General features: G+C 32.7%; 3 protein-coding genes across 3 annotated transcripts in view; all 3 read right to left on the bottom strand.

The window, feature by feature from the left end:
* Positions 1 to 6,005, bottom strand: part of LOC119840570 (SH3 domain-containing kinase-binding protein 1) — a 22,853-nt gene extending 16,848 nt beyond the window's left edge. Inside the window, exons 1-5 of the mRNA XM_038367258.1 lie at positions 5,824 to 6,005; positions 4,367 to 4,550; positions 2,347 to 2,452; positions 1,630 to 1,783; positions 133 to 315 (exon numbers count right to left, since the gene is read on the bottom strand). Coding sequence (XP_038223186.1) covers positions 133 to 315; positions 1,630 to 1,783; positions 2,347 to 2,452; positions 4,367 to 4,550; positions 5,824 to 5,848 — 652 coding nt within the window. The 5' untranslated portion in view covers positions 5,849 to 6,005. The remainder of the gene's footprint in view (positions 1 to 132; positions 316 to 1,629; positions 1,784 to 2,346; positions 2,453 to 4,366; positions 4,551 to 5,823) is intronic.
* A 1,211-nt stretch (positions 6,006 to 7,216) lies between these two features.
* LOC119840386 (NADH dehydrogenase [ubiquinone] 1 beta subcomplex subunit 2, mitochondrial-like) lies at positions 7,217 to 8,329 on the bottom strand. The gene is made up of 3 exons (XM_038366984.1): positions 8,137 to 8,329; positions 7,752 to 7,878; positions 7,217 to 7,371 (listed from the first exon to the last, which is right to left on the bottom strand). Exons 1-3 carry the CDS (start codon positions 8,229 to 8,231, stop codon positions 7,282 to 7,284), a joined length of 312 nt encoding a protein of 103 aa, XP_038222912.1. The 5' UTR covers positions 8,232 to 8,329; the 3' UTR covers positions 7,217 to 7,281.
* Positions 8,330 to 9,122: 793 nt separating this feature from the next.
* LOC119840428 (complex III assembly factor LYRM7) lies at positions 9,123 to 10,315 on the bottom strand. The gene is made up of 4 exons (XM_038367039.1): positions 10,141 to 10,315; positions 9,923 to 10,066; positions 9,653 to 9,734; positions 9,123 to 9,310 (listed from the first exon to the last, which is right to left on the bottom strand). Exons 1-4 carry the CDS (start codon positions 10,162 to 10,164, stop codon positions 9,186 to 9,188), a joined length of 375 nt encoding a protein of 124 aa, XP_038222967.1. The 5' UTR covers positions 10,165 to 10,315; the 3' UTR covers positions 9,123 to 9,185.
* Positions 10,316 to 26,418: the final 16,103 nt, after the last annotated feature.

The following is a 26,418-nucleotide window of genomic DNA, read 5'->3' as shown; positions in this document are numbered from 1 at the left end:
TATGTTTTACGTGTAGTTTGTTTGCGTGCGTGCGTGCGTGCGTGCGTACGTGCGTGTATATGTATGCGTGCGTGTGTATGCGCGTGTGCGTATGTGTGTGCGTGTGTGTGTGTCTGTCCGTGTGTCACTCACCAGCGGACAGCAGCTGCACGAAGTTGTCCGGGAAGAGGCCGACGCGGCCGTGCAGCTCGCCGCGCCACCAGCCGCGGTCGGGCGCGTCGCGGGACACGAGCGTCACTATATCGCCTTCGGCGAGCGTCAGCTCGTCCTCGTTCACCGCGGTGTATGGGAACAGCACGCGGCACTGCTCCTTCACTGTTTATACAACAGAGCGTATACTCTCTTCTCTCTCCACTACTCTCTCGTCTACTCTTTATGTCCTATTTTAAACGAAGTTTCCCCAATCTATGTTGATATTATAAAGAGCCACCAGCTCGGTTGCCTTCTATTACATAAAAGAGAAGTTTTAATATGTGATATTTCTGTTACGATCATACACATAGTAAAACTAAATCTAGCTGGCTCAGTCTTCAATCGAATACTAGAGTTTACTGCCTTATATCTTATTTATATAACCAAAACTTTGCATACATAAATTACCTTCTTCTTTAAAAAATGGCCCAACAAAGATCACTTTACACGCTACATTAACAACGCGGATAACCTTTAAACTTTTAAAAAATCTTTATAAGCGACTCAAGTATACCATCGGGATACAACGTTGCTCTAATCGCAACTATTAAGTGATCTATTTTCTTATCAGCGCATGATTAATTTTCCCAGTGGGTACATAAGGTCAGGAGCAAATGAGAACGTGTTGATAGGCCCGATTAATAAAGACGTATTATTTTATTAATTGAATTGAAATGAATTGCTGTATGGTCTCTCGGTCACATTGATGCAAATTGATTGGATGAGTAACACGATTTAGCCGTCGTATATTTACTCGACTTTGACAGAACGAGGGTAATGTTTTTCAAGAGTATGTATGTGACTAGTTGTGTCTATTTCTTTGCCACGTTCTACAGCCCAAACCGCTGGACGGGTTTTGATACATGAGGTGTCGTAGTAATCAGTAAGATTTTCATAGTGACATGGGCCATATAAAATAAAAAATGCATATGTATTGAAGAAACTGACTGACTACTGTTATTAAAGCTTACATTGAATTTTCCGGCGATAAAAATATCGGGTTTCAGTTCGCAAAAATGTCCCTTTAAAATTACCTTAAACATTTAATATTTATATTCCAAATTAATTCATTCGCAAATTATTATTTCAACACTATCCCTAAATAATAAAGTTGATTATAATTCATTTTTTCTTTGTGCTGGAGCGCAATATTCACCATTGCAAACAAAACACTATACCCTAACAATAAAGTCGACAATGGCTTACCAAGTTTCAGCATGAGCAAGAAAATTAATAATTCCAATAAGAACCTTATTCCTAACACCGTACAGATTTATATTCGACAGGACCGCGAAAATCACCAAAAAAGTTACAAAAAGATTACTATATCTATTAGGATAAAGTTTAAAATAACTTAGCAAATTTTTTCAACAGAGACAATTCTATCAATGCGAACAAGAGCTTTACCATGTGTCAATAAGGTCCATAATGGCTTACCAGGTTTAGGCGGGAGCGCGGGCGCGGGCTCGACGGGCGGCGCGGGGTGCGCGGGGGGCGCGGCGTGCGCGGCCGGCTCCAGCATCACCACGAAGTTGGAGGGGAACACCCCCACGCGCCCTAGGCGTCTGCCCTGCCACCAGCCCTCTTCTACCTGATGTTTTGAGCAATAATGTGTTTTTTAACTACTCGATTTTGACCCAATTTAGACGGACAGATTTAACTCAAACTTTACAACTTAACAAGAATCGGTGGAAATAATTTTATGAGTTCAGCTTATTATCCTGATTAGGTTCGTCAGGATGGAGTAATTTCCTTATATATAATATAATCTATTTATATAATAATCTATTTAACAGCAACCGATACGATTTAATTGATTCTATAATTAAAGCGTTTTTTTAAGTTAGTACGGTGTTTAAGCTGTATATGTTTGGCCAATTTTAAAATGATTGGTATCAAGTCAATTTGCATGCAGACGAGTGATGTATTGGTTAATTGATTAAGAAGCTAATATAGTCCAAACTTCAAATACAGACTCCATAACAATATCACCAGTTCCAATCTTGAATAAACCAAATAGCTTAATCACATTCAAGCAGCATAGCTAACAAAAATTTGTCATTCCATGGAGCAATTTCTCCCACAGTAACTTTTTGGAAATAGACGTTGGTCTATAGTCCATAAAGTCGTGTCCAGCTCCAGCTGATAACATACCTCCCCAAGCACTTCGAGCACGTCCCCGACGCACAGCGGCAACTCGTCAGGGTTGGCCGGCTGGTAGCTGAACACCGCGCGACACCTGCCCTGCACTCCGCCCGACCTGACATCAATGTAACAATTGTTAGCTGTGCCCCGCGATTCTACCCGCGTGGTGCCTGATGCTATACAGCTTTAAGCTTTCCTCGATAAATGGGCTATCTTACACTGGAAGTATCGTTCAAATCGGACCAGTAGTTCCAGAGCGCGTTCAACCAAACAAACAAACTCTTCAGCTTTATAATACATTAAGTACGCGCCATTAACAGCTATTTGCTACTGTCATCTGAATAAACCTAGCCTCCTAGGGCTCCAACACAGATCAATTTTGTAAGTAGAGCTCTTTCCAATTTTTTACTTATTCAATAAATCATAAACACTTTAGGGTCAGTTCACATTACGCGCGTTTTTGAAAGATCGAATTTAAAAACTTAAAAAGAATCATATTAAACATGGGTATTGATGATATTCAGTATGTGATACACGTAATAAAAAATGATGTTATCCCTTATATCGCTTTACTGATGTATTTCTTTAAAGTTATTATCTTGATTATTTCGATTAATTTTAATAATCACACACAAACAACTATTTTGTTGATTCGCCTACTCAGTGCATAATATAAAAGTATACAAAGACGATAATCACAATGTTACAACTTAACTCTTTTCCCTATATAACTATCTATCTATCTCTTTCCCTCTCAATCTCTCTCTTTTTGTTAACCTTTCCACAGCATCAACTTATAAATGACATATAAATTTCAGTCACTCTGTTCTAAAATTGTCACAAAATTTTTATAAAACAAGATTTGGCAAATGCTTGATGACTTGAAATATCAGTTTTATATGGAGTATGTGGATTTTAAATGCATTACAATACAAGTATGTAATTTTAAATATGTAGGCTACTCTTTTCAAAAACTTTATTGGTGTCATAATATAATAAACATCTTTTTAAGTTATTATAAACTTCTCTGTAGCAATATATTTAAAAAAAAAACTTACTATTGTCACAGTCGTATGAAAACAATGTTTTTTGTCATTCAGTTCTATCAAATAATAGATATTAAAAAAAAGAACTCCCACAAAAAATCAAAATGCTCCACTGAAAACACAACAAGGTTGCACAAGAAAAAATCAAACTCTAACTCTAACAAAACATCACCCATTAATTGCTTACCACGTCTTGTTAATGGTATTACCAATTTTCTTTAAATCTATCAACTTGTTAAAAATTAACCACAACCGGGCACCATATACAAATGTCTACCTATATGTGCCTTATCTTATCTCTGCTGATTAGATAAACTGTGCAATGATTAATATCTATTAATCAAGAAATTATTTGTCATATCTATTAAGTCATTAACAATGGCTATTATAATATGTGGTATATTGTATCACAAAAAGTTTTGACTGATCACACTCAGTTCATGTGTAGAGAACAATAAGTATTGTCAGTTTGATTTCCCAATTTCCATGTAACAGTTATTAGCTAACTGCAAAGGATTGTATAAACAGTATGCTTAGCATTTAAAAACTTCTAATGTGTGTGACACTTATGTATACTATGACATACTTCTTGGGTAGTTTAAGCAGACAATTTCATTAAATGCTGTTTAATTCTCATTTTAATGTGTTCAAACAAACACAAAAGACAAAGATTCATTGTCTAAATGTTAAAGTAATTAATTATAGAATAAATAAAGACTAAAGCGTCCTATAATTAAATGCTAGTTAATTACTATAATGTATTACTATCAAATACTGATATTTATAATGCAAGACAGATTGTAAGATTAATCATTAGTTAAATTTAGTTTTTGTTGGGACACATTCATAAAGTAGATCTAGAATTAAGTAATTAAGATTGATAATATTATGTGTATTATAGTCTAGTATTTAGTTTTTGAAATGTTTTTGAACAAACAAATAAAATCAAAACTTCCCTTCACAATACAAGTTTAGATACACACCTTGTAGTAGCATTTTCTTGAAGTACCGTAACAAAGTTATCAGGGAACATGCCCCTCCTTCCTCTGAGCTCCCCACGCCACCAGCCTCCTGGCAGACGCTCTATATCCTTCAGTATATCACCAGGTCTAATTGTCAGCTCATCAGGTTCCGATGCATCATATGCATAGTTTACCACACAGGATACTATGACAAAAATACATTAATTTTAGTATCAACTGTATAATGAATTGTTTTCGTCCTCAATTTTTTTTTTTGATTTCATTTCGTGAGTGCAATAATATTAACAGGAACCAACAATTACAATCAACTAGGTTTCCAATTGTAGCCTTGTCCACAGTTAAAGAAAAGATAATCAGCCCCTCACTGCCCAATCATTGTTTTGGAAAAGGTCCATGTTGGTACATAGACCCTTTCCCAAAACACTATGAAGTTTCTCAAGTGTCATACAATTGTCATACCAAATCTCATCAATATCAGTTGATTCAAGTGTGAAAAGCAACAAACAGATAGACTGAGCTATTTTTGCATTTATAATAATTATATATATTATCAAATAGAAATAATAGGGATGATTCAAAAATATTATTTTAACTTCTATAACTATGAAAAATGTTGTTACAAAATTAATATTATGTAAATATAATTTTTTTTATCACATTTCCTTGATGATAAAGTCTCAAATTATAAATCAAACTTTTTGTTCATATCCTGTATGAGCTTTCTTCACATTTTCAGAAATAGTAAGAACTCTAGTTTTTACTGTGACATGAGCTATTTGCCATTAAACCTGTTTAAAATCATTTTTATAGTATACATTTATAATCTTGAGTTTAAAGTAAGTATAATAAGATATAGATAAGAATTTTTATCAACATTCTTGTGAATATCAATATTCATTTATGAATATTTTTTATCTTACTGCCATTGTACACCACTAAGTATTTATTTAATGAGTTACATTTAAATTTTCATTTACTTCAAAACTTTGATTCAATATTTAAAATAATAATTATTGACCAAAACATAACAAATTCATTATGAATTAGTAACACTTGCATTGATTCTAAGGATGTAAAAGCAATGAAGCTAATTCATTGAATATATGATGTAAGTACCACAAACTCATGTGTTTTGTTTATTAACATGCACATGACATCACAATCCCAGAAAGTGACTCATACACTTGGCAATATCCAAGGCAAATATTATAATATGTTTACTATATACGAAATAAACCATAGCCATAACACTAATTTGCAATATGACAATGCTGCTTTATAACATAATCCCTCAAATAGGTATAAAATTCATTTCAGAAAAACATGCGTTAATCCTTCTAAAGAATTTTAGGTCTTTGTATATTTTACAGGTGTCCTACGTCGGCCTAAATAATGTCATAAGGTACAGTTATTCATATACAAACAACATAGGCTTAGTAAGTCCATTGTGAACTAACCTTTTTGATTTGCATTCGTCTCCATTTCACTTATTTAACAGGTACAACATCACATTATCACAACATTATCACTTACACAACGTTTATATACAATTTGAGAATAAAACAACATTCATAATACTGTGTCGTACGAAAAAAATCTCTATCACGATTCACGTCAGAATGAAGTTGAAAATGGGGAAATAGTGTTGCTATTTATCAGAAACGTAACTGACTAAAAATTAATATCAGTGTTGCAAGTTGCAATTCGGATTAAGCCAGAAGCACAGAACCATAGAAGGTACATTGTACAGCACAGACTACTAATTAGATGCTGCTAGAAGTACTTATCAACTACCATTTGAAATAAAAATTATTATTGACCTAATAAACGATGCGTTTTACTTAGCAATGAATAAAAAAATACATTTTGACCTTACCACAAAAACGACAAACATTATATTGCGATAAGAAATAGATACCGAAACATTACTAACCATCTGTCTGCTAATAAAAAATCTTCCATAGTTTCGTCAGTACTGTATGTGCAAAATATAGATTTGGAAATTTAGTAAAAGTGTTTTTGTATGTATTTCTAAAATTCAAGTTAAAAATAAAATTTTAATGTGTTATATATATTTACACTTAACTTATTTTAGGGGGCAGCTGCCAACTGCGCTCGCTCACCTGCATATAACATCCTGTGACAGCCTGTCCCATCCATCCCCTAAAAGTTCTTCCTTTACCGGCATACAGGCCATGTCAGTGTTGTCCTAAGATGTAGTCTGTATTTATGTTGAATTTAATTCAAGAAGGTTCAATGGTCTTGAACGTGACAACAAACACATATAAGTTACTTTCACATTAGTTATATTAGTAGACAGTTCAAACATATAAATTTAAATGTGAGCAAATAATAAAGACAGATTTATAAAAATTTATAATAAATAGATATTTTATTGTGGGAGTCGAGCACGCTTTGGCACGAATTGGGCCAGCTCGCACCGGGGAAGTACCACACCCCCACAGAAAACCGGCGTGAAATAGTGGCATGCCACTGTGTTTCGTACGGTGAGTGGGGGAGCCGGAGGCCCGTTTCCTTTTCCTCACCCGTCCTAGTCCATTCCTTCTTTCCAGTCATTAATCCTTTCCTTTTCCCTTACCCCATAAAAGCGGGCAGCGCATTCACAGAGGTACTACCTTTGCGAATGTTTATGGGCGGTGGTGATCGCTTTACATCAGGCGAACCACCAGCTCAGCTGTCCGCTATAACATAAAAAAAAAATAAAAATAATGCGAAAAACAAGGCTGGGCAACAATTCTTTACTGTTACCATTGTTACAATAAATTTATCTACTAACCAAAAATTTCTCTATAAATACCATGGTCATGTATAGGATAGTAAAAAGACATCTCAACTAACAATTTTTTATTAAATTAACATATCCATAATTATTTCAATTGTTCTAAATTCAAAATTTATGCTTTCTTCAAAGGTCCAGCTGAATCATCAGGAATGCCCAATTCCTCATTAGACCAGGTGCTTGGGTCTATGTATGGCCATTCACCCTGCAACATAAATGGGTCCATTAAACCAATAAATACCAAAAAAAAATTATTAATTATCATCCTCATGCAAGAATAAAGAAATCTAACGAACCAAAAATAATTTAAATCTGTACATCCAATCTTGAGTTTTAGGTGGTATAACTGACACCTATCACTCTCTACCACCTGGTTGGTAGAATCTCTATGTATTCTGACTTTCCATCAATTCTTACTTTGTTTTAGTATATTTTTCAGTGTTTATAACATTTGAGGAAGGTAAAAATCATATAAGAATAGGCAGATTGTATTCTTTAATTTTTTTTACATAATATGTTATCTTATTTCATTTAATTTGAACTTAAATTATGGTTTGATATGGACATAACAATCAATATACATACATAGATGTGTTCAGGCTCCGTTGCAATGTGATACAAGATCCAGTACCAACAGAGTCCTCCTAGGCCTTGAGCGAGCATTACCTCCCTTTTAGATGGCAATTGAGGTGGTACTCTGTACGCCCATGTTCTAAATGTTGCGAAAATAGTAAATTTGATTACAAAGGAGCTCCAAAATTAAAACAATCTGTATAACAATACCTTTCCATACATCAATGCAATGCAAGTATCGGAATGTATTTGACAACGATATTAGCAAATGATTGTGAATGGCTATTGGGTACACTATTTATTCGAAGTATGGATCATTCCTAGCGTAAATATTATGCCTTCCATTTGTTTTTTATAAGCATCTATCAATAACTAGTGACATAACACCTGCACTTACCCACCATGACCGTTCCTTACTTGTTTACCATTTTCAGCTGCATTTTTTATGGTGCGCAATAATAGAGCTCGTTTTAGTAAAGGTCGGCTCAACATTTTTATGGTGAGGCTATTTAGATTTAGCTATCTCACGTTTATTCTAATGCTGTAAATGTTTCAAATGACAAATATTGAAAAAATTGTGCATTTGACAATTTATATTTCATGTAGCCGTCATTATTGACAGCGATCACAGATAAATAAAAATTTTTAGATTGTGGATTTCCAAGTTTATTGGAAGACCAAAAAAGGATCACTTCTTCTATATATAGCTATTCTACGCGGGTTTTGGCAGCGGGGATATATTCTACTGGTTCGCATCAGCAATATGCTAATCATGCTGTTCATCTCTTTACGTTATTATGAATAAACTATTTTGAAATTTCAAAATATTGTTTTATGTTTTTCTTTTTATAGTCACCAAAGTGCTTATCTTCTTATATTTAAAATTCCCTTGTCACCATTTTAGTTACCAAACTCCTCCGAAACGGCTGGACCGATTCTTATAAAATTTTGTGTGCATATCGGCCTACATCTATTTTTCATACTCCTAAGTGATGAGAGTAAGGAGGAACAGCGTTTGCCGGGTCAGCTAGTACGTATACAAAAACAGTATAATAGTGACATTTAGCCTATTTTTGTTTTGAAGTGAAACTACTTTAGAATCGTTGTGATTTCAAAGCTGATGCAACGGAAAAACGACAGGTAAGAGACACAAATACAAAAATGTGTAGAATGAAGCCGGCAAAGAGTGAGACAGAAATATGCATACTATTTTATATAATTTATATATATTCATCTCATTCTTTTGTCGATTTACTTCTATCGTGTGTGAATCGCACACACACAACTTTTTTTTTTACCTTGACTTGCTTGTGAGTACTCTAGTTATTTAAAACCACTGAATAAAATAAAAAAAATGCAAAAATTGTATCCCTAATCTAATTTTAATATTTTATGATTTATTTTTAATTAATAAATAATCCTAATCTACACAAAAATGAATTAAATTCATTGCTTCTTGGATTCTTGATCTTGGCAACAAGGTTGATTTCTTCTAGATTTCTTTGGTATATCTGCATTTTCATCAAAAGGAACATTGTCTAATTTAACAGTGTCTTCAGTGATTCTTGCCTCTGTAAAATAATAAATAAATATTAATTTATAGTAGGATTAAATTATTTTAATTTTATTTTACTTATCGTTTTTATTTAATATGATCATCCAACACCTGTTACATTATAACTTATACATAGGATACATAAATTTAACAAATAAAAATAAATGCGACAGATAATTATTATTATAGTTTAGAGTCTTTCACTATTTCATTGGTATAAACATCACTATTTCAATACTATAAGTGTGTGTGTATTTAGTACTCTGTCAAGTCTAATTACCAATTTAGTTTAAATAGGCTTAGTATGAAAAATTCAGAAAATGAAGTCCTGTGTGATATAAAATAACAATATCCTCACCAAAAACTCCAGGTTTCACTTCTCGAGCTTGTATTACTTGAGTTCTTAGCTCTTGTTCAACTTCTTCACTATATTTAATCATCTGTAATAAATACATAAATATTAATTTAATAAGAAGATGTATGTGTGTCTGCTTTAGTGTTTAACGGTCTACTGATGATATCAATTTGTAGTCCATAATTAGGATCATTGATAATCAATGGCTGAAAACTACTGGCGTATTTCGATGGCAGTTCTGTGAAGGTCAGAAACTTAATGAATGAATCTTACCGCTTGTATAGCATCACTATCCTGCACGGCTTTATTCTTTTTGTACTCCTCATTGATTTTGAGCCTCGCGGCATTTAACGCCCGATAATCTCCCGCGAATACTTTCAGTCGGGTTCGGTGCAGCTTTTTGAAGTTTTGCAGCACCTAAGAGTGGAGTAAATCCAGTTAACATAAGGAAATATGAACAATTTTTAGCCGTGTTACACTTTTATACATACAGCTCTTCTCAAGTTGTCCATCATGCAAAAAATAATTATGAAGACAATTTTTTTGAAACAATGTTAAATTTTGTTATACGCATATTAAATAATATGTATCTTTAGTATAAATTATTTTAGCATGTTACACATAAATACAAAATTTAGTTTGACTTTGACATTTATTAAAGATTGACTTTGAAGATTCAGAAATTTGAGATATGAAAAATTATAAATTCTGAGTTAAACTTCGTTCCAACCACAGATTAAGTACTAGTTTGCTGTATACTATAATATATACATATATAGTGATATAATAAATTTAAAAGCGAACATAGAAATTAGAAGCTTTTTAAATTATATATGAGTGATATGAGTAATTTAGAACCAACGGATTCAAGATTATCTACGAATGAATTCAAGATTGTTTTACACATTACAAGTAAACTATTTAACACCGTTTATCCAAAAGCAAAATACTTATATTGCTTGTAACCTATGGTAACAGAAAATTTATATTAAAATTAAAAATTCAATTCTTTATTTTCCCAAATGATTTCTGCCAAAAATTTTATTTTCTGACTGGCTTCAAGTCTAGTCAAGTTTTAAGTAACTAAATGCATCTTCCTAAATAGGCTTCTAAATGATTCAGTCAGTAAGAAACCAACCTGACTTCTTAATTTAGGATGCCTACTCGTTAAATGCGATAACACTTTCCTAAATCGATGGACGACTAAATTATTAGACTAAATTGTGCTTCAATTTATAACTTTAACAAATAATACAAAATAATTAATAGAGTAAATAATTTACAGTTTTATTATCTATGTTTGATAAATCCCAAATTACTGCGTACATAGCGTGTGCGGTGTGCCATAGTCTATTACTTACTCTGTGGTGTGTGCCAAATGACGCATGATGGAATGTTGTGAAGTTTGTTTAGGTTGTGTAGTTTGATAGCTAGCGTCAAGTCGGGGCAGCGATATGTGTTATTAAATTTTAAAAATAATTAAGATCATTGTGAAATAGTAAATTTACTGAATTGGTAATTGTAAACTGTGTTACGATTTTATATAAATCAGTGCAGTGTATTGTGTTTTGTAGTATCCGAAAGAAGTGAGGTACTTTCTGCGAATGTTATTTGTTGACCTACAAGTTTGTTGGATTCCTATGCGACTAAGTGAATCACTGTGGATCTTAAAAACATTCACTGATTTATTATTTCCGGGTAAGTCATTATTCAAGCATAAAATAATAGTTGTCACAGTCATGGCAAAATATAATGGTAAATAAATTAAAAATTATTTGGAAGTTAAATAATATCATTTATTTATTCATTTAAGTGTTTTATTTTAATTTGCATTATGTACTTAAAGTTATCTTAATACGTTCAAAGAATTTTTTACTATGCTTGAAACTCTTCCTTTAAGTGAAGAAACATAACTTGTATTCTCATATAACCAGTTTTAGCATTAATTAATGGTTTACTTATGCATGCAAATATGCATAAAAAATAAAAATAAACGGGAATGTTTTATCTAATATCAGTAATTTTTTAAACTAATGTTATTATTATACTTTAAGTAACTGATATTATGTTTATTGTTACATTCTTTGTTCTTTATAGTTCTGCTTTTATTTCATCGCCACCATAGTAGATGTCTTTTAATTTTCAACTGCTCTTGATTAATCTAGGTAATGTATCCTTTCAAAGTTAATTAATCTAGCAATACTACAATTTAATATGTAAATAAGTATGTATGTAGGCCAATATATATTCTTAGTAGGGGTAATCAACATAAGAAAACATAAATACCAGTTAAACATTACTTATTTGTGACTACTTAGTATTCATGGGTATGAACATGGTTACTATTATAGTTATTTGTGTACAATAAATTAAAATAATTAGAAAACAAAGTCATAAGTATTAAAATTATGTATTATGTAAAAGTTTAGTATTGTGAAAACCCAAATAATGTGTGACAAAGCTTATGTTTAACCTATTTTAACAAATTACAAAGCAGAACATCCTCTGCTTTTTTTTTATAAACAAAATTTAATTATAAACATTATTTATATCATCATATTAAAGTTTGTTTATAATTTAATTAAATACAAGTTATTGTAATTATATTGTACTATGTATATTTTATCAACATTATACAAATAGGAACTGATTCAGTGAGTTTGTATGTATTAATGACAGACAATACAAAGTCTAAACAGCTCATTTCTGCACAATGACTATACCAATAACATAAACATGTATAAATATTTGATTATTCATATAAAAATTAAAATAACATGAAATTGAATTGTAGCTTCTTAAATTTTAGATTTATCATCATAAAATACAGATTATAGGTCATTTAAAATGAGTCATACTGAGATATAAGTTGCTAAAACACTATAAGTCCATTAGTTACACATGTGTAATTATATTTTTAACATGAAATACTTCTATGGAATATGAGTAATACGCTCAACATGTGGTTGCCAGAATAGTTTCTTAAAGTTTTCAGGTTGTTTTTAAAATTTGCCGTATAAATGACACTCGTCCCCCACTAAGCTCCATTTAAAGTTATTTATACTGTTTATAGTAGGGTTGTGAAAGTTTGAATTTACTGCATTTCTTTCAATTAACACATGACAATTTTGCAGTTTTACATTCATAAGTTATGAAGTTGAAATAGATATAAAGAATTCATTTATCATTATATTAAATACCTAAACATTTTCTCATTTTAAGCAAAATTGTATTGATGTTCTAAGATATTTAACAATAAACAATTTTTTCATATTTATAAGATCTTACTGATCTTAATGTGAAATAGTTCAAAAGTTATTCATTATAGTTTACTGAAAAGGCGTACATAAAATGATGATGTAATATTTGTAAATAATTAAATGAGTCTGTTGAAATTATAATGTAAATATAGTGATGATGCTTGATTTCACTCTCTCATTGTGCTTTTTCCTATTAGACATTATCCAGAGAAGATATGGGGTGTCAATTTTCATTGAAATTTTTTGAGAGTTACAGCATAATACCCAATTTTCATGGTTAATCTATCTGGTCAATGTATGATATAATGGCATATTTAAATTTAAAATTATGATAAAAGATTTTTTTTTAATAAAATGTATTGGGCCCGTTTACATTTCCATACCTTATTCTTAAAAGCGGGCAGCGCATTCGCAGAGGCACCATCGAGCGGTGGTGATCGCTTACCCTCAAGCAAACCACCAGCTCAGTTGCCTGCTCGAACATAAAAAAAAGCCTATAACGCGTTGTGGTTTCATTAAAAAAATACACACAGATGACCAAAGTATTTGGTATCTGGTTATTTTTATAGATCGCACCGCGAAATTTGTGTCGTGTCGTGTCGTGAAATGCTATTCGACCTCGATGCGTTGTAGCTATGAAGAAGTCCTGTATGCATTCTGAACATTTCCTTGATTACCACTACTTACTACGGCGGACAGTTTTTATTACATTACTATACAATTTTAAATGAATACAAAATGATTCTGGCTCTCGTGCTCGCCGGCCGCTGGGGCGGCAAGCTCGCTTCGCTCGCTTAAACTAATGCTCGTATGTTCGTCGTTTTGTGTACATGAAGCTAGAAACTTATTTTACTAGTTTTCTTTGAAAACATAAAAAGCGTTTACCGTGTTGGCTATATAATATACTGCGAAGATTCTTTGACATAAGGAAGTCCTATAAATTTAGGTGCGTTATGGTTATTTTATTTAATATCTACGTATTAAATTCCACATAAAATTCTACATAAAGTTATCTCAATTTCCACAATGCAGTCAATGTAAATTTCTTTTTTTCCTGGTAATTGAACGTTTATCATCATAACATCCGGGATGGCGGACTGTCGGTTTCACGCGTATTGTCTGCGCCATTTTTATTTCACCAATTTACTGATCTGTAAACATTGATGTGAGAAACTTTTAAGATCTTTGTGCAAAGCAAAGGATATACATACAGGAGTTCCTTTTTTAGTGCCAATGGAAGAGAAGATGTGAAGATTTAATATATGCAAGTATTTTCAGCATTATTCCTGTTCTCTTTTATTGGCTCTACTCATAATTAATCTATCAATGTCCAGTAATTTATGTGTATTTATGTAAACACACATTGGAGATATGAAATGATTTCGAATAGTTTCAGAGTAGGTTTGGCTTACTGGGTGGATGGATATAAATTATTCTCCGTGTTCCGTCTCTGCTCTGCTTGTAGGCAGTGCGTAAGAATTTTGTTATATCAAACAAATACTTACTTTTTATCGCTCAAAGTGTTAGGACACATTCGATCATTTAACATTAGATATGAGTCCATTGAGAATCTTTAAAATGAATATTCAAACCAAATTCTTCTATTGTTAAAGCAAATAAGCACAAAACGAATAAAAACAATGACCAAATTGCTGGCATTCATCCCACGCATGAAAATAGCTTCGCCAATTTATGATTTCATACATATGTTATAACTGCGATAGAAATAGGATTTTGTTTCATATGGGATATGAGATGACTTCATAGAAACACGAAAGATACCATTTATCAAACGCTGGTTTTCAGATGATGATTCTTTTTGTGTTTGATAAGTAATTTTTGTCATTTGGTCCCATTTTAGCATTTGAAGTGATACTTCCCTTCAGGGACGTCCGTGACATTTTTTCGTAGAAAATAATTTAAAATTGATAACAGAAAAATATCGTTGCAACAATAAGTTTAGAGACATTGCGTTTAAAACTTTAATTGTGGATTTGGAATTCGGTTAGGAAAATACTCTGCGCCATTGTTATGTATTGGTTTATTAAACAAGGAACGGAGTGTGAGCGATGTATGTTTGTCTTTTTATTAATGTATAACCGTAAATGTTTGTTCGGCGACATATCCGCGCAGTGACCCGTTTAGCCGAGCCACCGCCACAATTGTTTCATTGCCGTTCTACGGTCGTTGTTTTGATAATATTTTGCATTGTGATTTCACATTGGTTAACGTAACCTTATCGAGTGTTTCTATTTCTGTTATGTGAGTAAATTTCTATATACGCATGTTTGTTATTTTCATGCGAAGGTATGGTTGTAGGTTAGATGTTTTTAACTAATTCAGGACTGAACTACATATCTTGGAAATGCAAGATATGCAGGCAAATTTGAACTTTTAAGTTGGGAGTCGAGCTTCGGCACGAATTGGACCAACTCACATCGGGGAAGGTACAACATCCCCACAGAAGATCGATACAAAATAGAAGCTACTATGTTTCGTTCGGTGAGTGAGGGAGCTGGAAACCCTCAACCTAACCTACCTTAACGTAACTTTTTCCTCATCCTTTCCAGTCATTTCCTTTATAACCGTCGTCAATTATTTATAATCCTTTACGCAATAAAAGCGGTTAACGCATTTGCAGCGGCACTACCACTGCAAATGTGCACAGGTGATCGCTAACCATCAGGCTAACCTCCAGTTCAGATGTGACGCTGTTGTCACGTTGTGACATAAAAAAAAAATTGCGTAGAAAGAAAAATCTCTGGAACCATTTGTTAATTCACAATCTGTAGCAAGTTAATACTTAAATACTTAAAGTGGACAGTTGGTAAATGCCAAAATGATCATAGTGTGTGATTAAAACATCTTAAGTAAATAGTCCAATTGTATTATTTGCAAACTGAGGTAAACCGTAAACATATAAGTAGCTACTTAATACCTTACACAGCACAAACAGAACATAACTGGATCGGTCATGTGTAAATATCGCACTTGACCGGTGTGAAGCCCTCACTTGACTCACAAATTAAGGAAGCGATATATTGTCACCACATTTTTTATACATTGGTAAATTATATCATGAAGAAAATTTGTCTCTGCTTTGTCAAAAAGGTTGTGTTTCAATATTTTTTATACGTAGGAAAAAAAAAATATATCCATAGTATTCAACACATAATGCATAAGTTTAAATTAAATTTAACTCAAGATTCGTCCGCAAACGCTAGTACATCTATAGCATGTATTACTCTGGTAAATAAGCAACATCCCTGCCAAGCATCATCAAAATCAAAATGTGTTGATTTCGCCCGAAAGAGCAACAAACATAAGTACCATTCATTCATGTTCACAAATTTTAATGCATGGCAACTAGGCAAGTCACTAGTTGAAATTACGACCCAGTGAAGATTAATTGTAATTGTTAGTTTTGGCAACTATAGCCCAAGTTCTAATTCGTAGAGCGCTACCATCACACTCGTCTATTAGACGTGATTGGGCTTAATCTACACTAAATATTATAAAGGGGAAACTTTTGTATTTTCGTGTGTTTGTATCGTCACGTAAAAACCGAACGAGCGATGGAGCGATATAAAAAATTCTTTCATCACGTGGCATGTCTTATCTGCACATAATTCACATCCTCATTGATAATGCGAACGTAGCTCTGTCTACTTGTCTGTTTCTTCTTCACGCCTAAAACACTACACCGGTTTGGATGCAATTTGGTACAAATATAGAGATTTGTGACTCGAAAGAGGACATGTTATTCATCCCGAAAATCTCACGGAAGTCGGAACTGTTAGGGAAAAACCTCGTTTATTTTTATCAATGGACTACGTGGGCGGAGCCGAGGGCAGACAGCTATATATATAGCTAGATATATGTACAATTATACCACTGACATAGACAGTGAAATAAAATTCAGCTAAAACTGGCATATGATTAAAGTAAAGATTAAAGGACATGAGTAAAGATTAAAGGACATGAGTAAAGATTAAAGGACATGAGTAAAGATTAAAGGACATGAGGAAATCTCTAAGAGTCTTAACAACCAATTCTTTACGCGCATGCGCAGGATTGATTGAAGCCTTATCAGGATGCCAGGGAGAGTTAGTTTCCATATATGTTGTTTAGGTATTTATACTACTACATTCTGTTTTGCATTTAACAATGACGTAGCGTGCTTTTAAAATATTTATTTAATTATAATAAAATCTTATGATCGCATATAACCGCAAATAAACGGTAAGGAATGCGGCACGAACATAATCCAGCAATCAATGCACTTCTAGCATATAGAAACATATTTTTAGTACAACCTACTCGATATTCAAGTGAGTAATATCGAACCAACGCAATATAGTATTTATTCATTACGCAATAAGAGCTGATATTTTTTAAAACAGATCGTATTCAGATTTAATTATCAGCTGGTTGGATATTAATAGTTTTGCACAATTACCCTGTGGCGTAAGATGAAATCTGTTATCGTAGGATGTTTTATCTGTGACAACGAGTTTGCTTTTCTGCTAATCTTCTTTTGTATCTTTATTTATTTGTCTCGAGAGTTCTATTTGTTGAAGCAATCCGATTTATTTTAAGACTGGCACTATAATTTAGTGTTATTCCTTTACACTACTGTCATTCTATTTTGGAAATGCTGAACTATAGTTGTTGTTGTAAATGATCTTTTAATAACACTTTTCGTATTTAATTAAAACGAGTTTATTATAATTCAATTGGCTATCAAGTATCAACCGACCTATATTTTTATTTTCAAAAGTAATGTAGAGAATTTCGTTCTGACGATTAGCAATTGCTACAATTACTTTAATAAGCGGACGTACTTCGCTCCTAGTTGAATAGTTATGTATATATATATTATGTACATTATATAATGTATGTGTGTGGCTTTGTATATTAGTTATCTCGTATAATATGTTACAATTTGAAATTAAAGGATTTTAAACGTGATTTACTCATTATATTATTCAACACGACGTTTCGAATGCTTTACATAATATTTGAGGAATAAATCGAGTGTAAAATCCGTTAAAAGAGAGAGTTGAGAATAATCGCGTAAAATCAATCATAAGAAAATAACATGTTCGACTTCTTAAATATTCTAGTTTAAGTATCATTTACGTGTTTTTGCCTCGCTTCCTTTACGTTTTACTTTGGATTTATTACACTATATATCACGAATATTAGGTACCTACATAAAATATAACCCTACGGCCACTGTACGTTACAGGTTTTGAGATGACATACCATAAGAGGTACTGTGTATGTATTTGTCAATGATTGATCAATTATTCTTTGGATGAAAACCATAACCTATCTACTGGTATGCCTCATAGGGTTACCAACCCCTTATACTTGTTAATTAAGGGACGTTTACAGATAAAAGCTTAGTTCTACATGTGATCTACTAAATTTTAACAGTCTTGGTAGTTATTTTACATGACTGTGTTCTGGGGGAAGGCTTTTTACGCATTTCGTACGAAGCGTTGAAAAGTTGACATATACATCGGTCCAAAATAATCAAGGCATACCACGTTCGACCATTTCGACCGCTTCGTTTAAAACACTTCTGGGAAGGACACTACGTATTATATAGCTATGAAATTATTAATTTCTCAACTAATGATTGAGACCGTCACGTTCGCAATGGTGGGGAATTTGTAGTATATATCACAGTCATTTAAATATTATCACGTTTTGTATTAAAAAGTAGTTTCATAAACAATTCTCGTATAGACTATTTAACGCTATTTAATATTAAAAGGTTAGCAAAAACGGTCAAATTGCAATCGAAGATTTTATTATCTGCGTCAGAACTGTAGAGGTATTTCTTCATTTTATCATCATATTGATGTCAATGAACGGACTTATATTTATTATGTCTAATGAATATTTGCTCTGTACTAATTATCGATTAATTTTAATGAGTAGTAAAAATTAAATAAACAGCTTTGCATTATAGGGTTCAACTTGAGAATTTAATCGATGCAGTACAATATTTCATATTTTTTAATTAATAAAACTTAATTTTTCAGCAACTTATAAAGACATAATATAATATAGATATAAAGGACTTTTTAGCGTAATTTAAATGCGTTTTATTCTATTACTAGCAGTTCGCTTGTGGTACATATATAGCTTATGTCACTCAGAGAAGTTGCAGTTTTTCAGTTTATCCATTACAAACAAAAATACAAATTCTTCTTTATAATATGAGTGTAGATTTATCCCGATAGTCCGACCACTTTATAAATTCAATTTCAAATTTACAGCGAGCGTGGGCACATGTACACAAAATGTAGATAACAATATATAACTCGCATAAAAATCAAACAAAAAAATACTACTTAAAAATACTTAGATGACAATAACAACGATGCGGGTTACCTGTCCTCGTTTTGAGATATATAAATACATAAAATTTTTCTTCCATTAGATAATTAACGAAACAGATCGTTTAACTTGTAGGTTTTTTGTTTTTTTCAAACGATATTAAGCATACTTTCGTTACAGGGTGACATGTAAATAAATATACCATGCATCATAAAGTCATAACTATGATTAGTTGATGAATTAATTAATTATCGGGCTAGGTAGTGAATGCAGCGTTTGTATATATTATTATCTCATAAGTGTCGATAGATATCTTATAAACGAATACGATAAACATACTATAACATCAACCACACGGTATGAATTTTATTAAATATCTTAATATATAAAAAAACGCAAAGGTTACTGACTGACTGATCTATCAACTCACAGCCCAAACTCCTGCACCGATCGGCCTGAAATTTGGCATGCAGAGAACCTCTATGATGTAGGCATCCGCTTCGAAAGGATTTTGATAAATTCTACCTCCAAGGGGATAAAATAAGGAAAAGTCCGTATCATGATAAATTTATTTTGACCACGCGAGCGAAAATGCAGGGCAACAGCTGGTTATATATATATATATATGATATGATCTCACAAATCTCGATAGATTTAAACAAATATGACAAATGGCCATAACATCAACCGCGTGGTATGAATTAAAATAAATACTATTATAAATGCATAAGGTGCAAATTCCATGATTTGAATTCAATGGTTAATCGTAAACAATGCATTGATTCACAGAAACTACTTCTCTTTCATCTATACGAATTGTTTAATAGATTTTTTTATACACTTCGATTTGTATTCTTGTAATAACATAATGATATTGACATAATGATTTAGGATATGCATGATTTATATAGTATCATAATCTTCATAAATCAGTATTGTAATAAACATTATTTTTAGTAATATGTACAAGTTGTATTTTTTATATTATTAGATATTATTAAATATTATTATATCTATTTTCTTGTGGCAGTGAGTAAGCTTGGAGAACAATGGCATGATACAAAAATCTTTATGTATACAATTTTATGTTGAACCATTGATTTGTATTTCTGTCATCTTTATTTCAAAAGTAGTATGTTTATGTATATATACTTTAAGTCTGGAATATTTAAAACATTTCAAGTTGATATTCAAAATCTGATTTCTTCTTGATTATAATTAATTTGAATTTTCGTGTCGATTTACCGTTCATAACGGCAAATTCGTGTCAGTCGGTCAGTGGTGATGTTGTCATTGCTTTAAAATATTTATAATCGCAACTTAAAAAAGATAAAGATACAGACAGATAACAGTAAAGAAATATTCTTTAATTATATAATAATTACTTGCAATTACGTGTCGTTAGTTCATCTAGTGCACTTACTTGAACTTATTTTCTACTAGCTTTCCGCCCGCAGCTTCGCCCGCGTGGAATTCGGTTATATCGCGTGACGTGGTAAGGAGTAGCCTTTAGTCTTTTCTAAGGTCTGGACCTAAAACTGAATCTTCAAAAAGCATGGTAGGTCCTTTCCCAGGTTCAACTCCATCTACATACCAAATTTCATCAAAATCGGTTTTACAATAACGAACTTTCATTCCCTTTTTCAACCCATTCTACCCTTTTTCGCGATAAAAAGTAGCCTATGTCCTTTTTGGATGTTAAAATATCTCCGTACCAAATTTCATGCAAATTGGTTCAGTGGTTTAGACGTGATTAAGTAACAGACAGACAGAGGTACTTTCGCATTTATACTATTAGTATGGATACATTTTTTCAAGTACGAATGAATAATGAAAATGAAATGCTCTAGTAATTCATGTGACATGTTTTATTTTTAACTGACTTCAAAAAAGGAGGAGATTCTCAATTTTACCGTATTGTTTATGTTATTGTAATCACATAACTTTTTTTGGTGAGCCGATTTTGATGATTCTTTTAAAAATTAAAAGCCTATATAAATGTTTTCTAGTCCTGACTATTTGAAAGCGGTTTAGTTTTTTGTTAAAATAACTAATTATTATATCATTCTCAGCCTTCCGCCCCGGCTTCATCCGCGGTCTTTTCTCTCCATAAGAACCTTAAGCCATAACAAAGACAATGTAAAAAAAAAAAAAATTAGCCGCAGCAACATTTGGCGATAAATTCTTCTTTACTTAAGTACATATATACTCGTAGATAGTTATTGTTTTTTGTGACACATACAATTGTGTTTACTTGCTCGAGTGCTCATTCGTTCAATAGATATACCAATACACGTAATATGGACAATGTATTCCTGCTAAACTATACTCGTAGCGATAATTAGCATTGACATTGATAGTGGGAAAACACGATATCAGTCGGTGGCCTCTAATGGCAGTATCTCTACAACTGTTTGACTATTTCGTTTGATGATAGTGCATTGTTTAAATGGTGTGATTCTCATTGCTTTTTTTACGTTAATGTTGTTTTGAGTAGGAAACTTTTGTATTTTTGTATGTTTGTAACGTTTTCATGCAAAAAGCGCAGCGCAGGCCGATTTTAAAAATTAGGTTCAACTAAATAATTGTGAAAACTCTATTTGATAAATTCCTAGTGAATTTATTAAATTTTTTATGCAATCCTGGCTAGGAAGATTATTGAAAGAACTTTTTCAGTGGGCGGGGAGTTACAACAGTTAGTTAAACGATTATAATATGTTTAAGACAATAATAACTTTATTTCCACCACTATCCGATATATGCATAATATTTTGCAATTGTACAAAAGGTTGGCTTACTCTACTGTGAAAACGGTTCACTTGCAACTGAGTTGACACTAAAATGGCTGACATATTTTGCTGATTTTATTAGTATAAATTATTTCAGCTATTGCTGCGAAATGAATAAAGTCGAATGTGGTGTAAATTAAAATGCTATGTACAATAAACGCGTATGCGAAACACTGAAGGTTCGATTCTCGGTTGGGCCAACAAAAAAATGTCTTGGTCTGGCAGGACACACGGCCACTTACTTGACCAAAAATCAATGTATAAAATGTGTGTTAGATAGGTACCTTGTTGTTACAAGGGAATACGGGATTTCACTTGAAGTTTTCGCGAGCACCTACATACGGAAGGCTTGGTACATATATTAGTGATAGTGAATTAATGCAAATAACCGTATCAATATATTCTCAACGGAGATTACGAATAATAGAAAGTACATAAGTAGCTTTATGTGGAGGAGTGTGTTCTATTTTGTCAGTGGTGTTAGTATATATTGTATTGAACTGGCAAAAGATAACCTCTGTTATAGTTCTCGGCAAAGATGTAGCCACATGCTGTGTAATCCTTCTAGTCTTACTAATATTATGAATGCGAAAGTTTGTGAGGATGTGTGTATGTTTGTTACTCTTTCACGCAAAAACTGCTGAACCGATTGCGGTATAATTCGATACTTAGATAGATGAACAACCGGAATAACATATAGGCAACGGGATAAGGACTTACGCGGGTGAAACCGCGGGACGTTACTAGTGTATAATATTTTTTTAGAATCCACCGAGTTAAACCGTGACATACAAACGATAAAGATATTCCTCGCGTATTATGTTAAGTGTTGATTGATTGATTTAAAGCATGTGCAGTGTGTAGGTACTATGTCTAGGTAAATGTGGTTATTTTAATCAACCGTGGGTCAGTGCAATCGATTCACTGACCTGTAAATGTTATGACCAATTAATTGCGTGAAAGGATTCGGATTACCGTCGAATGTGTGCGCATTGTATATTCATTTGTATTCAGTCTGTTGCCAGCTTTCTAGACCACCAATTTGCGGCGATCGAACGTGGTTCGATTCGAATTGTTGTTAATTAAATTAACAGCAATGCTTTGTGCAGAATTAGCTGTAGCGAATATGGAAAAGATTCAAATGGAAAATTGATTTTTGCGGAAACTATGATGCAAACTATGTAGTTATGTTCAATATGTTTATATCTTTAGTTGATAGAAAATATATTAATAAGCACATATTACTTGCGAATGGAATATTATTAATTTGCAAGTAGTGCGATGAAAATCACGCGTGTAGGTTTAGGTTTTTTATTTTCTGACTTGTTACATTTAAATTTTGTAATGTACTTACATGTGTTTTAAACATTAATTTATTAAAATATTTTTATTTAGAGTGTATTTAATTAAAGCATTGCACTTTTTTAGTTTCCTTCCCTTGTGTCTTATAGACTAATAGACCAGAGAGAGGTTACGACTAACAAAGCTAGTCAAATACATAAATTTGATAAATTTTGTAATCAATTGCTCGGTAATGTCACACGACATGTTGGAGTTTGTTGTTTGTTGACTGCCCCGTGTAACGTATCTAACATTGTTTCAGACAAAGCACCGTATCGGTGGTAAAGCGTGAACATCGAGCACAATAGTATCGCTATGATGGCGGTTGGCAGCGCGTGATATCACAATCGACATGTGGAAGTTGGTGCTGTTAGCCCTGGTGGTGGCGGGCGACGCCCTGCTCGAAGGACCAAATGTTTGCACGAGGCAGGAGGCGTGAGTATCTGGTTTTATTTCGATGATGTTTCAGATTTAACTTGACCCTAGCCGGTAGTGTGAGTAATGGAACATCCCATATGCCTGTGCCCTGGTAGGAACAAATATGGGCGCATAGTGAGGGGAAATAAGGGGTTATTTATATACCATTGCTTCGAAAGTAGTTAGCACAGTAATTTACAGTCCAGCATTTTGGCGTTAGCCACACGATCTTGATGTTATTCTCGATAATTCAAGTAGAAGTTACTTGTAAAGTTTGATAATCAATAAAAAAGCTGTAAGCTTATTTTTATACATTGTAAGTTTACATAGTACATACTACCTAAAGTAAAAATATGTGTTGAACGGATACAGTTGTTCAACGAAGACGCTAAGACAAGTCAAACGTGCGGGTGGAAGGGTTTGAGATGTGGAAGGAACGAGCCCGAGTTACATATGCCATGTTGTTAGCAGCTCGGGACACTTTTTAGTAGATTATCGACTATTAATGAGTTATGACAACCGAGACATTGTCTAGACGTTTTCGACTTTTACTACTGCGTTGTATGCCGATTTTTACACTGTGCTAATGTTATAGAGGACTATTTTTTTTTCGGAAAAGTATTAAGATTGTCTATAAATATTCTCAGCTAACGCAGATAAGTTCAGAGGCGACATCTTATATTCCATATGATTCTGGAGCTTATAAACAGTAAATTATAATAAATGATTAACTCTGTATGAAGTAGACTCCAATTCAAGTGTCACGGTTTACTTAACACCTCGTGTTTGTTATTTTTATCGCATTTTATCATTGCTCAACATTGTTCTACTGCAGTTAATTATACAACAGATATATACGCCAATTTTACGGCAATAACTACGCAAAGGAATGCAATAATTGGACAAAGAAAAACTTTCGTATAGTAAGTCGTTGATGACTGCACTATATATTTTTTAACTTTGTGGGTTTTCAACTTTTCGGACGTGATTTTTTGAAAAGAAATTCTTGTTATTTGGTCCCAATTTACAATCTGCAATTATTAATTATGTTTGGAATATTTTCAAATAAATCATACTGAATGAAGTCGGGAATTTCATATGTTTAAATGAATAAAAGGAAAAAATTCCAACATTTTCCGTGAGTACTTTCGTTGCATTGTGTACACAGAGCAAGGCCAAAGCAAAGCGCAATTATTTAAACATCGTTTTCTTTTTATAAATACGTGACCGGTAAGATGGTGGCGAATAACTTAATGAGCGACGTTCTATTTACAATGTCTCTGATTTTGATTGCATTAACAAGCAAACTAGAAATGTTTTTGTAATCAGAGTTGCTCTGATGATGGTACCATGTAATCACCTCTTTGTTTGATGCTCTGTCAACGACGTAATTTGATAGCCAATAAAGATATATAGTCTGGCGATAGGGCTGGCACATGCGAATAAAGAAAGACTATCGAATGATTTAATTAGAAAAAAAAGTGTGTTGAATATTGTAGTTTTAAACACGTTGCAATGGGATGAAAGTAGAACCACCTTAAATACTTTTCATTGGGATATGTAATTATAATACATGCATAAAAAGATACGGAGATTGAAAGATTAAAAGATAATTGTTGTAAAAAGTTAAGACTACACAAGCAAACGGAATTAAACGGAAAAGGTTATCTCTTCTCAGTAACTCATATCATATGCAACTAAGAAACAAATTTTACGTTAGCAATTATTTTTAGAATGCCTGATATCCTTTATTTAACGCTAGATTGCGGATACTAGATATATGAGATCTAGGCCGTAGGACCCTCTTTTGATTCTCGTTTCCAATTCCAATTTAGACATATAGTTTTATCAGAGGTATATACAACCACTACATAAAGTTTATTAAACAAACTATCCAAACACAAAATTTCTAAAGTATATCTTGAATTCATAACATTCACTCGTTGTGTAACATAGTATTCCCTAACTCCCGCCAATGTAATGTGTCCTTTATAACTCTCGACCAGTAAAGACCCAGGGTCTGGTGGTACTTTTTTCTTTAGGTTACAGACATCTAATTATAGTATAGTAAATGAATGCAATAATTACTACAATCATTGATCGGTTCGAATGTTATGTTTATAATTCGAATAGTATATTTCTTCATATAATCTATACTAGTTACATAAAGCTGAATAGTCTGTTTGGACGGGCTAATATCAGGAACTACTGGATCGATTTAAAAAATCACTCACTGTTTTATGTGTACTTGATCCCTCAGTGCTATAGGCTCTATATGTACTCCGGACGAAGCCGGGGCGGACCGCTAAAGTCTAATAATTAATATAATAATAAAAACAGGTCTTATGCAACCGCCTGACCTGCTGTCTTGCATATCCTATTTATTAAAGAATACTCGGGATTAATACAAATAATATGCTCCAATAATATTCCGCTAAATAGCGTTTATCTTGAATGAAATAATTACTAATAACATACGTCAATAATTCATACATACCTATTGACATATAACATTGCAATTATCAGTTCAATGACATATATACCTAGTCTTGCCATAAATATTGTAATAAAGAAAAAAGAAAATTGTTAACTGCAAATAACATTTATT

Source organism: Zerene cesonia, chromosome 6 (assembly GCF_012273895.1).
Source record: "Zerene cesonia ecotype Mississippi chromosome 6, Zerene_cesonia_1.1, whole genome shotgun sequence".
Classification (NCBI taxonomy): Eukaryota; Metazoa; Arthropoda; class Insecta; order Lepidoptera; family Pieridae; genus Zerene; species Zerene cesonia.
This window is presented reverse-complemented; position numbering and strand designations above follow the sequence as displayed.

Excerpts from the sequence above, each read along its gene's own strand:
- LOC119840386 (XM_038366984.1), bottom strand. The coding sequence starts at position 8,231 with ATGTTGAGCCGACCTTTACTAAAACGAGCTCTATTATTGCGCACCATA. Across the intron at positions 7,879-8,136 it reads GTAAGGAACGGTCATGGTGG|AACATGGGCGTACAGAGTAC; the intron begins GTAAGTGCAGGT and ends CGCAACATTTAG. Across the intron at positions 7,372-7,751 it reads CGGAGCCTGAACACATCTAT|GGTGAATGGCCATACATAGA; the intron begins GTATGTATATTG and ends TTTATGTTGCAG.
- LOC119840428 (XM_038367039.1), bottom strand. The coding sequence starts at position 10,164 with ATGATGGACAACTTGAGAAGAGCT. Across the intron at positions 9,735-9,922 it reads ATAGTGATGCTATACAAGCG|ATGATTAAATATAGTGAAGA; the intron begins GTAAGATTCATT and ends TATTTATTACAG. Across the intron at positions 9,311-9,652 it reads AGTGAAACCTGGAGTTTTTG|AGGCAAGAATCACTGAAGAC; the intron begins GTGAGGATATTG and ends ATTATTTTACAG.